Raw genomic sequence first — 13,500 nt, 5'->3', positions numbered from 1 at the left:
TCAACCAAGTTTTTGACCTTGTTCGTTTGCCTCGCACCAGGTTTCTAATAGATGAAGGATTTCAATAACGTTCTTGATAAAAACATTAAATAGTGAACATCTGGCAATTGAAAGAAAAGAAAAGAAAAGAAAAGAAAAGAAAAGAAAAGTGGGTCCATTTATAAGAGTCCAAAGCAAAGAAAACTTTGAAATGTAGAAATTTCCTCCCCGGATGGGTGATATCAGAAAAGTGAAGTGGGGAAAACTGTTTAATTTCCTGGTAATGCACATGTATGGGAAGCTGGAGGCTCTGAGAATGGATAATAGGATACGGAGTCTTTCACTTTCAGGTTGCTGGTCCAGATCTCCATGTGTGCTGGCCTGTGTGAAATGAATTGGTTGATCTCAGTCCAGTTTCCCAGGGGCAGGTGCCCCAGAGCTGGCACCCGTATTTGCAGTCTAAGAAGGGAGGCCAAAACTGAACAGACCATGGAGATGCATCCCTTCAGAGTTCCTCTTTGCAGATCATGCTTGAGGCAGATGGGCAGGGAGCTGTGGGGTAGCCTTGTATTAGAGTTGGATGGGAAATGTTTTTTCCTGTCCCATAAAAAGTTTCAAGATCTAAAAATAAAAATAAAAAAACCCATCCTGAATCAGGACAAAGTCAAAATCCAGAAAATCTTTGTAAACTGAAAATGCAAAAAGCCTTTCTGTTCAGGTTTCAATAATTTTGAAACATTTCATTTCAATTTTGCCATTTTATAAAAACTATATGTATAAAAAAAAATGTAAATGGCTTACATTTCAAAATGAAATCTTATTTTGAACCGGAAAACCAGAGCTTTTCATTTCGGAAACATCAAAATGAAATCTTCTGACAATTTCAAAACTTTTTTAAAAACGAATTTTTGAGTCAAAAAATGTATTGGAACACAGCCTTTCTCAGGAACAGTGTCGGTTTCAATTAATCAGTGTTTTCTGATGGGAAAAAAAAAGTTTCATTGGCAAATTCCCAACCATGTCTAACTTGCATGCTGTGGAGGGGAGCCCACTCTCCAGGCTGGTCACTAAACTCCACTAATACCATAAACGCATATTTATTTGTCGTGTTGAAGTGGTATGGTATGCTAGGGATACTTCTGAGATATTCTGTGTCCACAAAAGAAATACAGGTTGCCGTATTGAACTTGAAAAAGACATGAGTTGTCACATGAATTGAAAAGCTTTGACACTGTTAACAATTTTTCATGAAGAATGTCATTTGTTTAAAAGGCCATTTTGCAATGAATAATTGCAAAAATTCTTGATAGCGTGGTCCAGTGGTGAGAGCTCCAGCCTGTAAGTCCAGATACCTGGACTCTATTCCCAGCTCTGCCAGAGACATTCTGTGTGATCTTGGGCAATACACTTCACCACTCCATGCCTCGGTTTCCCCATCTGTAAAATGGGGTTAATTGTGTTCACCCACCTTTGTAAGGTTCTTTGAGGTCAGCAGATGGAAAAGATTGTATAAGTCTTAAGTGTTAGTTATTTTCTTGTGGGAGGAATTAAGGAGGGGAGCACAGACAGATATGTATTAATACTCCACAAAACACAATTTTAAATGTCCTAATAGCAGCTCCTTCACAAATGTCCAGTTAGATCTGCCTGTCTGGCTTCACCTTACCACTGCTACCACTGTTTGCTATTTTATATGGTAGCAACCAGAAGCACCAGTGTACTAGACTCTGTACAAACACATAGTGAGATCAGCCCTGCCTCGTAAAGTTTGCCATCCTAAGTAGACAAGATATGTGAGGGGAAACTGAGGCACAGAGCGGTGAAGTGACGTGCCCAAGGTCACCCAGAAGGCCAGTAGCAGAGCCAGGAATGGAACTCAGGCCTCCTGAATCCCGCATCTGGCCAAACTCATTACTGAGGTAAGTGGGCACAGGCCCAGTGAAATCAATGGGACTGGCCCTACCTGCGCCTTTGGTGCATTTGGTCCATGGGTGTGATGGCATCTCTTCCTGGGAGGTCAAAGAGAGAGTGGGAAGAGAGAGCTCATTGACCAGGCACACAAACATGGTTGCATGTTTTGACAGCACTGTCCTCTCCTGCTTTGTTCCCGCAGGTGTCACCACCGTTCTCACCATGACCACACTGAGCATCAGCGCCAGAAACTCCTTACCGAAAGTGGCGTACGCGACGGCCATGGATTGGTTCATAGCCGTCTGTTACGCCTTTGTGTTTTCTGCGCTGATCGAGTTTGCCACTGTCAACTACTTCACCAAGCGGAGCTGGGCCTGGGATGGCAAGAAGGTGCTGGAGGCCCAGGAGATGAAGGTGAGTCCTGTAGGCAAGGCCAGGGAGCACGGGAGGGCAAAGAAACGTCCCACGAGAGAGCTGCATTGGGACCAGGAGTGGGTAACATGCAGCCCGGCACATTCCAGTAGGCTGGATGCTATTCACTGGGGTCATCAATTCAGGTCTTGACTGGAGCGGTTCTTGGGGGTGGAAGGAGAAAGGGCTGGTGCAATATATTGTCTTTATCGTTAGCTGGGAAAAAACCCCTACAACACTCATGTCTCCATCTGTCCCTCCCTCTGTGCGTGTGTGCGCTCATGTATGTGTGTCTGTCTCTCTCTGGTTGCATCTGTGCACGTCTCTGTGTGGTTCAATTTCTCTCTTCCTTTGCTGACTGCCTGCTGCATTTTGCACCATGTTGCTGCCCTGATGCGCGAGCATAAAGTCCCAAAGCCAGGTGCTTGGTGGGATGCTGGCCCCATTGAAGAAGAGAAGCCGCCAGCCTCACGCTTCTTGCTCCCTCACCACCTGTCACGGTGGATGCCCCATGCTTTCCCCCCAGTGTAGAGCAGGCATATCAGAGGGAGGGTGATTTTAACAGGTGCTCTGTGTTACCCTCAGCCATTGGCAGATGGCTACACTGGGGGGGTAGAGAGTGATCCGAAGCAGCAACTGGCGGAAAATAAGTGGGTATCACCCAGGTTTTCTCTTCTGGCTTCGGATCAGCTTCTCTGACAGCTTCCTTTGTGGCAGCCATCGCTGGCCTTCGTTGACACCCTCCTCCCACCATGCTGATCTAATTGGGGCTGGTCAGAGGAATTGCTTGTTGCACGCTGCTCCCTTGTTTATATTTATTGAATCAATTTCAAAATCAGCTTTGTCCTTGTTCTTGGTTCTGGAGCACTTTTTTTTTTTTTTTTGCATGATGTGCTGCTTGGAACTGTTGAGGGACCGTGTGCAAATATCTTGCATCACTGAAAGAAGATCTGGGGAGAGGGAATTCAGTAGTTCAGTCCTTTGATTTTGACTGAGCAGCAGCATTGCAAACAAGGTCAAAGAGGGGGGCAACATGCAAATGGGGGGCAGATTAAAGAACTAGAGCCAACATCAGCCCTGCCATAGCAAGCCCAGCCCTCGTTACCTCTAATGTTGATTCCCTGCCTCTTCTGGGTCCTTGGATCTTTTTTACACCAGTGTGATGCTACAGATTGAGTCTGCACTTCAAAAGAGATGGCCTAGCAGAGTGGTTCTGTAAGGCCAATTGAGACCTGATGGAAGCAGGTGCGACGCCATTGAGATCAACCTCACACGATAGGGCTGAATTTGGCCCATAAAGATTAAAGACCCAGTGAAGTCAATTGAATGACTCCAATTGACATCAGTGGCTGTCGGATCAGATCCTAAATTGGTTGGGTCATATTTAGGAATGGGCAGAACAGAGTGGATAAAATAAGGACAGATATGGCCCTTCACCCATCACTTAAACCAAACCCAGCTCAAATGACTCCAGAAGTTAAATAAAAACAAAAAAACAAAAAAAACCTTCAGTTAACTTTTTTTTTTTTTTAAACTCCTTTATTTCTGAGTTGCTCTCTTTGAATCAGAGGTGCTAAAATAGCACGAAGATACTATGAAAAATCTTGTCCTTGCAGTAATGCAGTGCGGATACATGAAGTACCCAAAATCTTACAAGGGGAACCTTTCCTGTGAGATTTGCAGCTCAAGACGGTCAGATAAACATCCAAATTTCTGGGTGCTTACCTACCTGGTGCTTATCCATCCTTATGAGCTTCACCCACTTCTGGTCATGTTACAGATCAGGAAAGCTGACCAGATTCCTTCCATCTCCGACGTATGTTCTATTCTCTTTCCCACCATGTCTAACACCAACTATTAAAAGAGCACACCAGGAAGAGTGGTGGGCTCATGGGGCTTGGGAATTAGCTACATCCCCATGTTTGTTCTGCTTTTCTATCCTGCTGACATGTTTCCAGGCAGAGTGTCATGATGATTCCTCGCTGGCTCAGTTTCAGCCTTCAATGAGCTGATCTTGAAACAAATGACAAGTTAGGTGGTTGAATCTGGAAAAAAAACACCCACAAAAAACAAAAACACCCTACTGGCTTAAGACTGGATGTTGGCAATGTTAGAAGTATTTGTACCAGCAGTAAAACTAACAGTGATATACCCAAGTGATATGCCCAAGCTGAGCTCTGGTCTTTGGAAAGCTGTCCCTGAAACCAGAGGGTTTGTTATTCACCCTTGTTTACTAAAAGCCCAGTTGTCTAGATCAATGGTGCACCCACAGTGCTGTATGGTGCAGAAGCCTGGGCAGTAAAGAGGCAGCAGGTTCAACGCCTATAGGTGTTTACCATGAGATGCCTTTGCACAATAAAAGGAGTTACACAAAGAGACAGGTTGTGAAATGAAAGCTTTAGGGTGGAAGTCAGAGGCCTTGATGTAGCTGACAGACTCCAGGAAGCTTGACTTTGCTAGTTTGGTCTCATACAGAAGATGAATGAAGAGGACCTGGTGAAGGCAGGATGTCAGGAGTGGGGATAGGAAAGAGACCGGAAGGAAAGCTGAGGAAGCAGTGGGTGGATTGTGTCAAAGATGGTAAGCAAGTGAACCCTAGAGCTGCCTCGGCCCAATGAAGGTAGTGGATGCTTACCCAGTGCCCCAGTCCCTGATGAGGGAGAAGAAGAAGAAGAAAAGATGTAACTATTAGCACTTGTGAAAGGGGCCAGATTAACAGCCCTTGAGGCTAAAATCCTCTCTTTATCTATGGCATGGCCAGCAGCAACTTCTCCCACACAACCCATCAATTAGGGTGACTGGGTGTCTTGACTTCGTGGAGTCATCCTGCTTTTTCAGGACTTCGGTAGAATCTGCTAACTTGCTGACCTCCCCCACCTGGACATCTGCCCTCTCACTACAGCCGCCAAAGATCTAGAGGACCAGGCACATTGTGGTGCATTCTGCTGGTGTGTTATTTCCCCTTTTCCTCACCCTTCATCTGTCCAGTAATTTACAGCCCAGCTACAGGGTATCTGTGTTGGGCCCTACCTAGGAAATGCCGAAATGCTGCATTATTTGCAATTCACATCCAAGCAAAATCAGGAAGCACCACAGATCTCATGAGAAAGTCACCCAGCCCCAGCCCACATCCTGATATGGTTTGACTAATGCTTCTTGGAACCAAAGCTCCGATAAGCCTTTTGTGTCTCACCATCGCTAGTTGCTTCCTAAGAGGGAGGGGTGTGTGCTGCGCCCTGTTGGATCAAAGAATTTCTTGCAGTAGCTCTATTTCACAAGGTTAGAGCTGCTGCCACGGACCTGGGGCTATAGATCAAACTGGAGAGTGGTCTCTGGTGCCCAGTGACATTATTTTGTTTGAGGGCAGGGGATCAATTTTGAAGAGCAATCTCCAGTGGTGTGCTGGAATGCAGCAATAAATTAGAGAGGAGAAAAGGATGAGGTGCTCATGAAAGATGAATGGTTTCATGACAATCCACTTCACCGCAGGAATCCCCAGAGTGGTCCCACTAAGGAGGTCCCCCCGAATGGAACCTGGAGGGACTGCCTCTGTGGTGAGAGAACCTCGTCGCTGGAAAGGAGATGGCTTGCATCTAAGGGGAGCGTTGCTACTGGACTCTGGTGATGCAGCCTCTGAAGGGAGGTGCCACGTCTGAGGGGATTCCCCACCACTCATGGGTAGATTGGCTGCCTTAGAGAGGATTCTGACCACACTGTAATCCCAAGGGACCAACTGCAGTGAGATTGTCACCGCTGGAATCTATGCAGGCCACCTTTATGGTGATCTTTGCAACTGGCATCCAGAGAGATCACTTCTAATGGGCCTTTGTCACCAGACTCTGGAAAGGCCGCCAAACTTGTGAGAATGAAAATTGCCAATGATTGTCCCACCCAGAAACAATGTCCCTCCCTGAGGGTGGGGCATCTTCAGGGGATCGTCCTCTGGGCCTGCCTACCTGCCACTTCCCTGCAATGGCATCATTGTCTGTACAATCATCAGCACTTAGTTCTGTCTCCTTGCCTGCTCTGCACTCACCTGAATGTCTGGGAGCAAAACAGCTCCCAATTGGAGTAGCTGCAGCCAGACACCTGGAAACGCAGCAGTGTAAAGTCCCATGTCAGGCGGTGAGAGGATATCGCTCCTTTCTCATCTGGTCCTCAGGCCATGGTTCTAATCACTTGTGAGGTTGAGCTCAGGCAGCTTCTTCTCCTTCCTGTCTTCTCTGGGTGAATGTCACCAAAGAACATTCCCAAAAAATAAGCAAAACTCTTTCACTCAGTCTCTGATCTTCGTTCCCTCCCTTGTGTTTGTGAGACCAATGATATGAACAGTGTGTGAGTGAGTGAGTGAATGACGCGGGATTTGTGTGCCTCATCTGCTCACCAGTGAACATCACATAAAGCAAGTCTGCAAACTCAAATATTGAAAATGGTTTATATGGGAATGGTTTCTTCTTTCCCCTTTGTTACTGTACGCAGTGCATTCATTTTGTTCTCACCCTCACCAGAGGAGATGGTCTGGTACCAAATCCCCAGTCGGATCACTGCCAAACCTTGAGAAAGTTATGCGCCAGATCCAAACTTAATGGCTCGGGCCCATCTCTACTAGTTGCTTCTCCCCATCCCCCCGAGAGCAAACAAGAGCTTGCTGAGCTCTCTCACCCGTACCTACTTGCTGTCCTCAGGCCCAAGTCTCCATTATCTTGTACCTTGGGTAGTCATTGTTGCCCGTTGGCTCCTTTTAGCCCTAAAATTGGCTTCACTTCATAGGCCCATTGATATAGCCCACTTGCAGTTCCTTGGCCATGCCTCTTCCTTCTCCCTTCTCCAGCTGGTTAGCTGCATCCTTCTCTCAGCCCTGCCTGCTTTCGGGCCTTGATCCTGCAAAGGTTTTGTGCTCCATCCAGCACAAACAAAAGGAGAGGCTACACATGGGCACGAGGGGGGTTAAGCACTGAACAAAGCCTTCTGCCTTGAGAAAAAGCAAGCTGGAGGCCCCTGGCCTATCTGCTCCCCTACAGGTATGCAGGGTGAAGAAAGAGTGGGATGGATGACAATGAAGAATAAGCGTGTCAGAGGCCACATGGACATAAATATGATCCTCATCATACGAATGAGGTGCTTAGCTACATTTTTGCTAATAGGCAGGAGTCCCTTGGTGGCCATGCGTCATTCTCATTAATGCAAGGTTGCATTTCTCTGTGCTCCCTGTCCTGTTCAGTACTTGCTACCTGGCCACCTGTCTGTGCTACATTCAACACCCTCATTGTATGGGATCCAGTCTCCAGTGTGTGCGAGCCCTATCATTCGAAACACACCAGCCACTGTTCCAGAAAACATTTTCCCTTCTGATCCACTCCTCATGCCAACTCTGTAGCCCCTCCTCCAACCCTCTTCCCACTGCATAGCTGAAGCAGTAGAGTCCACTGTGCCCTTCCAAACCCAAGATTGAAAATTTCCTGAACTGAAAATGTTTCAGGGAGCAATCAAACCACGTTCTACAACATACAAATACCCTATCTATAAATAATGGCAGAAGACAGATCCTTTGCATTTCTTTAGCACAGCCCAAGATCCAAACGTGCTTTACAAATGGCAGTGAACTAATCCTCCCAGCCCTCTATGAGGTAGGTAGGTATCACTATCTGACTGGGAAACTGGGACACAGAGAAGGTAAGTGAAAGTCAATGGCAGAGTGGGGGATGAAATCCACCTCTCCTGGGTCATGGCTTCTCAAAGGAGAAGGCTCAGCTATATATAGACAGAATCAGATTCAGCAAAAATCTCATTGCCAACCAGTGTGTGTGTGTGTACGGCGGGGGGAGGAGGGAAGCTTGTCTCAAGAACATGATGTGATGAGAGGTCTATAATGCACTAGAAATGTATGTCTTGTCACGCTAGCTTTCCCGGCATTTCCTCCATTAGGAATGCAGTGTGTAAAGTCAGCTTTGTGATGAATGATGGAGGGTGACAGCACATTCTCTCCCAATGGTGAGACCTGTTCTGGTTTTAAAGGACCTGGGTTGTTTTTCTGCTCTTTTTGATTTTCCACTTTTCCTTTCTATTTCGCTAGCAAAGGGAATCCCACACAAATAAACACGCCGGGAGGTCAGAGGACTGGTTTGTATCGGATTGTAATAAACATGTTTTTCCTTGTTGAAATCTTGCATGAATCATCAACTATATAAAACACAGCCCAGGGAACCTAAGGACAGACCATGTGTGCCAATCTCTCAAGAGTCTGATTTCTTGAGCTTCTGAGCCTCGGTTACCAGGGTACCCTCGGAAACTCATTACAATGTGTGCACAGCCTTACCGCTCTAAGCGTCATCACACACCACATTCCCAAGCAGTTGAAAGTCAAAGGCTATTAGGCTTCAAGCATTCCTGCACTTCCTGCCTTCCTTAGGGCTTAAGGGCCTGATCCAAAGCCCATTGAAGCCAACGGGAAGGCACTCACTTCAGTGAGTGAGTTCACTAGCTACAATGTCTTCGTTATAGCGAGTGCCAGTAGTAAAAGATGCCAAGCAGCTTTTCACATGCTTACACCAGGCTGGCAAGGTCACCTCTTGGAGGGAAACACTGTCCAGGCTGAGAAATGTCATGTCAGTTGCCGTCTCTCATTCATCTCCAGTCAGTAACATGGCTGATTAACAATAAAATAAAACATAGTGCACTTTCAGTAGAATTCTGCAAGCAGTAATTGATCTATTCTTTCAATCCATTATTATGTATTAATAATCTTACTACACCCTGTAGCTACAGTAAGAAGTAATCACAGTATATGTAGTGTTTAAATGGTAAAACATTTTCAAACCTTTATGTATCTCTTGATGGCTAGCAACGTGCTCACACAACTCACCTTCTTTGAGGATGTACAATTAATCATGCCTCTGATCAAATTAATTGATCATTAATCAGTTGCTCAGTTAACCACTGAAGACAATAGCAATCCTTACCACCTTCTCAATAAAATACTACAATCGTGGCCTGATCATTAGTCTCATCAGTCTTTGCACTTTGTCACTTGCAGTTCTATTTGTGCAATTGCAGGAGTTATTATTGGAACTGCCATCACTTAATGTATTGATTGGATACGGGTTTAAAGAATGATCAGCTGCTGCCTGTAGCATCCCACTGAACATGCATTGTGGACTGTCAAATTTTCCTGAGGTAACTGACTAGGGGTAAAATTCACCTGTGCTTCAGCAGCACTGTGAGGCTGCAGAAAGAGTAGACAGGTGGGGGAGTCTCCATGCCCCAGGTACTGCAGGAGGGTGCCTGCAACTAAGTTTGCATGCAGAGGAGCTTTGGATATGGACCATGCCCTACCAACCAGTCTAGGGGTTGCAGAAGAGCAGCTGCCGCCATTGCAGTCTACAGGTTGAAGAGCGGCTAGAAAAGGACTGTGTTGCTGTTCTGGGGTGGCCTATCCCAGCCTCTGCTAAGTGACCTTCACAAAACCCAGCCACTGGAGCTTTATTTCACCCTATCTGATTAATGACACATTTTAGTACGGGAGATTGCAAGAACACTGCTGAATCTTCCCTTAGCAGGAGAGGGAGATGCAGGGTTAATGGCCATAGCCAGGTACATATGGGAGTGAAGGGGCTTGATTGGCTGTACCGTGCCGCCTTCGGAGCACAAGCAATTGGGGAAAAAAACCTTTGCAAATATAATCACTGAGTCAGGTTCGCTCTGATGCTTGTGGTCTTAATATTTGTTGTTGACATGTTTTTTGAAGTTGGCAGTATCTTCCTGGAAATACCCATGCATCCTGAAGGTTTCACAGACTTTAGCAAAGGTTAATATTTGTCTTGAACATTCATAGCAGAAAGTGCAGTGGGTTTGTTGAGGCTCCTTCAGTTTAAAAAGTTGCAGTCATCCAGCCTATGAGCAGGAACTTAGCTGACAAATGTGACTTAGCTGACAAATCATGGACAGTGGATGGTGAGCAGTCAAAGGAAGTAGGAAAAACATCCAGGCGATAAGCCGGGTTGGCTCAGTGAACAATTTGTGAACCAAAAAAGGAACTAAGTTTGTACTAGTGCTATGCACAATGAAGAGGTGGGCCAGCTCTGCTGACAGGCACTTCAAAGGCCAGGCACTTGGAAAAGGTGGGTGATGTAATGTGATGTTCAAAGCTCTGATGGCATCACATTATTCAGTCAGCACTCTGGCTATTATGTCCATGTTTGACAGGGATATACAGTGAGAGGGTCAGCTGTGTCCCTGGTGGAAATCTAGTGAAGTTAATGGAGGACGCGGGGGATGAATTGGGCTCCCATTGCCTGATAGCCCTCCCTCCATACCTAAAGATAGTGATTGATACGAATTCACCAGGCTGGAGGCTGGGGCTGAATAGAATCCTACAGGCTTCCCACTGGGCACAAAGGCTGGCTTCCCACTGGGCAGGCTGTTTATTCAGCACTGGTGCAGCATAGGGATTGCAATGATGTTTCTGCTTTTACAGACCTTCATGCCAGGTGTGACTGAGTCACAAGCAAGTAGAGTGGTTTGATCTGGGATTACGCAGTGGGTTAGTGCCTCTCTTGTGGCTCTTGCCTCCCAGGCTGTTGTCCTAGCAGCTCCGGCTGGTCTGTTCCAGCCATAGCCAGAGAATGTTCGGCAGTGCTGCCTACATGGTATAGCAGGCACATCTGTGAAATGCTTTCCCCCTCGTAAAGCAGTTGCTGCTAGCAACTGTTGTCCACATTAAGGCTGCAAACACTCGTTGCACCTATGTGTCATTGTGAGCATAAATCCCTAGGATGCCACATCTTGCACCTCTGGCACCTGGATCTGCTCTGTGGCAACTGCAATGAGCGTAGAGTGGGATGTATGGGCGATTTGTCAGAGTCTTCCTGTGCTTTTCATTACGTGAATGAGGTCAGCTTGTGTAATACGTACCAGATTTCCTTCGCTGGGTCTGGTCTCATCCTCGAGACATCCAATCTCCTCTTCTATCCCCTTTCCTAGCCCAAATCCCCCCCACCACACACACATACACTCCATTTCCACCATTGGTAAACCTGAGCCTGCCATCCACCTGCCATCAACGTTGTCCATTTTGCATCTCTACTTCATGCAGCGTGACCAACCCACAGCCAATTTAGCTTCTTCACGTGCTGCAGAAAGTTCCCTTCCCATCAGCTCACTCTGCTAGCAGTTTGGTTGTCATATAAGCCTAATGACTGGTAAGAGGGGATATGTGTGGGGAAGGTGCATATATCTCCCTGGATTTGTTTCACCTAGTAGCAGCACTCCCTAGACAGGAGGGTGAGATGGAAACTTCCCTCAGTGCTGGGACTGCCATGCCCACCATCCCAAAATCCATGGGCCAGCCTGATTGCCAGGGTCTGTCCTTCATCCTGCCAGCCTAGCTCATGAGGCACTTTAAAAGGTCCCTTGGACGTATTTGGATCCTCATGACATTATATTGTGCAGCGCAGCAGTGCAAAGGGTGGATGACCTGCCCTTGAGGCATGGAGGCAGCACGTGGTGTTGCATCATGGCACCACGATCCAGTGTCATCATGCATGGTTACAGGCATCCTGACATGAAGACACAAAGGTCGCGATGATATAACCCGGTATCTCAAGGTAATTCACTTTGTCCCACCGGACAAATACAAACACGTGGCAACCCCTAATCCATATCAGTGATGCTCCTCACCACAACATGAGCCAGGAAGCAGGGGTAGATAGTTTGTTTGAGCTCTTTCCCAGGACTCTGAGCTCATTGGGTCTGATTCTCCTCCCACATACACCACGGTTACCGTGTGACTCCTCACATGTGCCAGAGCAAGATTCAGCCCAGATGAGGTGGAGACAAAAGTGCCTCCCCATAGCGTCAGGTGCTGGTTTTACCTACATGGAAGAGGGAGGGATTCAAGCAGAGCCAGCATGTTGGCTATGTGTCCATTGTGCTACTGGAGCAATGCTAAGGGGATACCACTGCACTGAGCACCTGACCTTTGGTGGTTATTTGTATCGCGGTAGCATGTAGGAGTCCCATGACCCCATAGTGCTAGGCACTGTGTGCTGTACTTCTAGGGGGTGACTCCTGTTTCCAACTGGTGTAAGCAAGAGGAGAATCCAGAACGCTATCTTCCCCATCTCCAGCAGTCCAAGTAGAGCAGGGATGACGAGGCTTCTGAACACTAGTCTTCTCCCCCCACCGTCTTTTCCTTTGGGTCGTAGTACGGCTGCCACCCACACAGCTGCCAGTTGAGAGGGGGAATGTTCTCCTTACACTTTTACATGATCTGATACAGATTTTCCCCCTTCCCTAGAAAAAAGAGCCGGTGGCACTGGCCAAGAAAGCCAACAACACCTACAACATTGTGGGTACGACGTACGCCCTCAACATCGCCAAGGATCCTGGCCTGCCCACCATCTCCAAGAGTGCTGCCGCCACTGCCACCGCCACTGCCACCATGCCTCCCAAAGGCCCCCGCGTGGAGGAGAAGCCCCCGGAAAGCAAGAAGACCTACAACAGCGTCAGCAAGGTGGACAAGATGTCACGCATTGTCTTTCCCGTCCTCTTCGCCATTTTCAACCTTGTCTACTGGGCCACGTATGTAAACCGGGAGTCAGCCATCAAGGGCATGATCCCCAAACAATAACCCAGCCACACAAACCTTCCATCTGTGAATGCCATCCAGGCAGGAATTCTCCGGGGCTTTCTTCTTCTTCTTTGTTTGATTTATTATTATTAATAATATTAATTTGACCTATTTTGATTATTATTAGAACATTTTTAATGTAAACAAAACTGTGATATTTATTTAACTCCTTTTTGGTTTATTTTAGTTTATTTTTTGCTGTTGATGATAAAAAAGGATTAGAAAAAAAAGTGTGCCTCTAACATCGTGGGTCTGATGTCCTGTTCTCCCCCCCCCCCCCCCCCCCCGGCCCATGTCTCTCCCCCTCCACTCCCTGTGAAATGAAAGCTGCTTGCATGCTGTTTTCATTCCATGCTAAGCTTTACTGAGGCTGGCTGGTGTGTTTTTCAACCTCACTCCCACCCTGTGATAGACTGCCCTGGTTTTGTGGATCCCTATTGCTTAGAGACTCATGGAAGCATAGGGACTTCAAGGATGCAATGACCTCTGTGGACATCCTGCCAGTTGGGCTGACTTACTGTGTTATTCTTTGCAGTAGCTTTATTCTTAGAGCAGCGACTGGTTTGTGAGCT

At 46.9% G+C, this 13,500-nt stretch overlaps 1 protein-coding gene across 1 annotated transcript in view; it reads left to right on the top strand.

The window, feature by feature from the left end:
* GABRA3 (gamma-aminobutyric acid type A receptor subunit alpha3) overlaps positions 1-12,928 on the top strand; it is a 113,055-nt gene extending 100,127 nt beyond the window's left edge. Inside the window, exons 8-9 of the mRNA XM_065411006.1 lie at positions 2,093-2,304; positions 12,596-12,928. Coding sequence (XP_065267078.1) covers positions 2,093-2,304; positions 12,596-12,928 — 545 coding nt within the window. The remainder of the gene's footprint in view (positions 1-2,092; positions 2,305-12,595) is intronic.
* Positions 12,929-13,500: the final 572 nt, after the last annotated feature.

This window comes from Emys orbicularis, chromosome 9, assembly GCF_028017835.1.
Source record: "Emys orbicularis isolate rEmyOrb1 chromosome 9, rEmyOrb1.hap1, whole genome shotgun sequence".
NCBI lineage: Eukaryota > Metazoa > Chordata > Testudines > Emydidae > Emys > Emys orbicularis.
The sequence above is the reverse complement of the archived record's forward strand: the minus strand, read 5'-3'. Positions and strand labels throughout refer to the sequence as shown.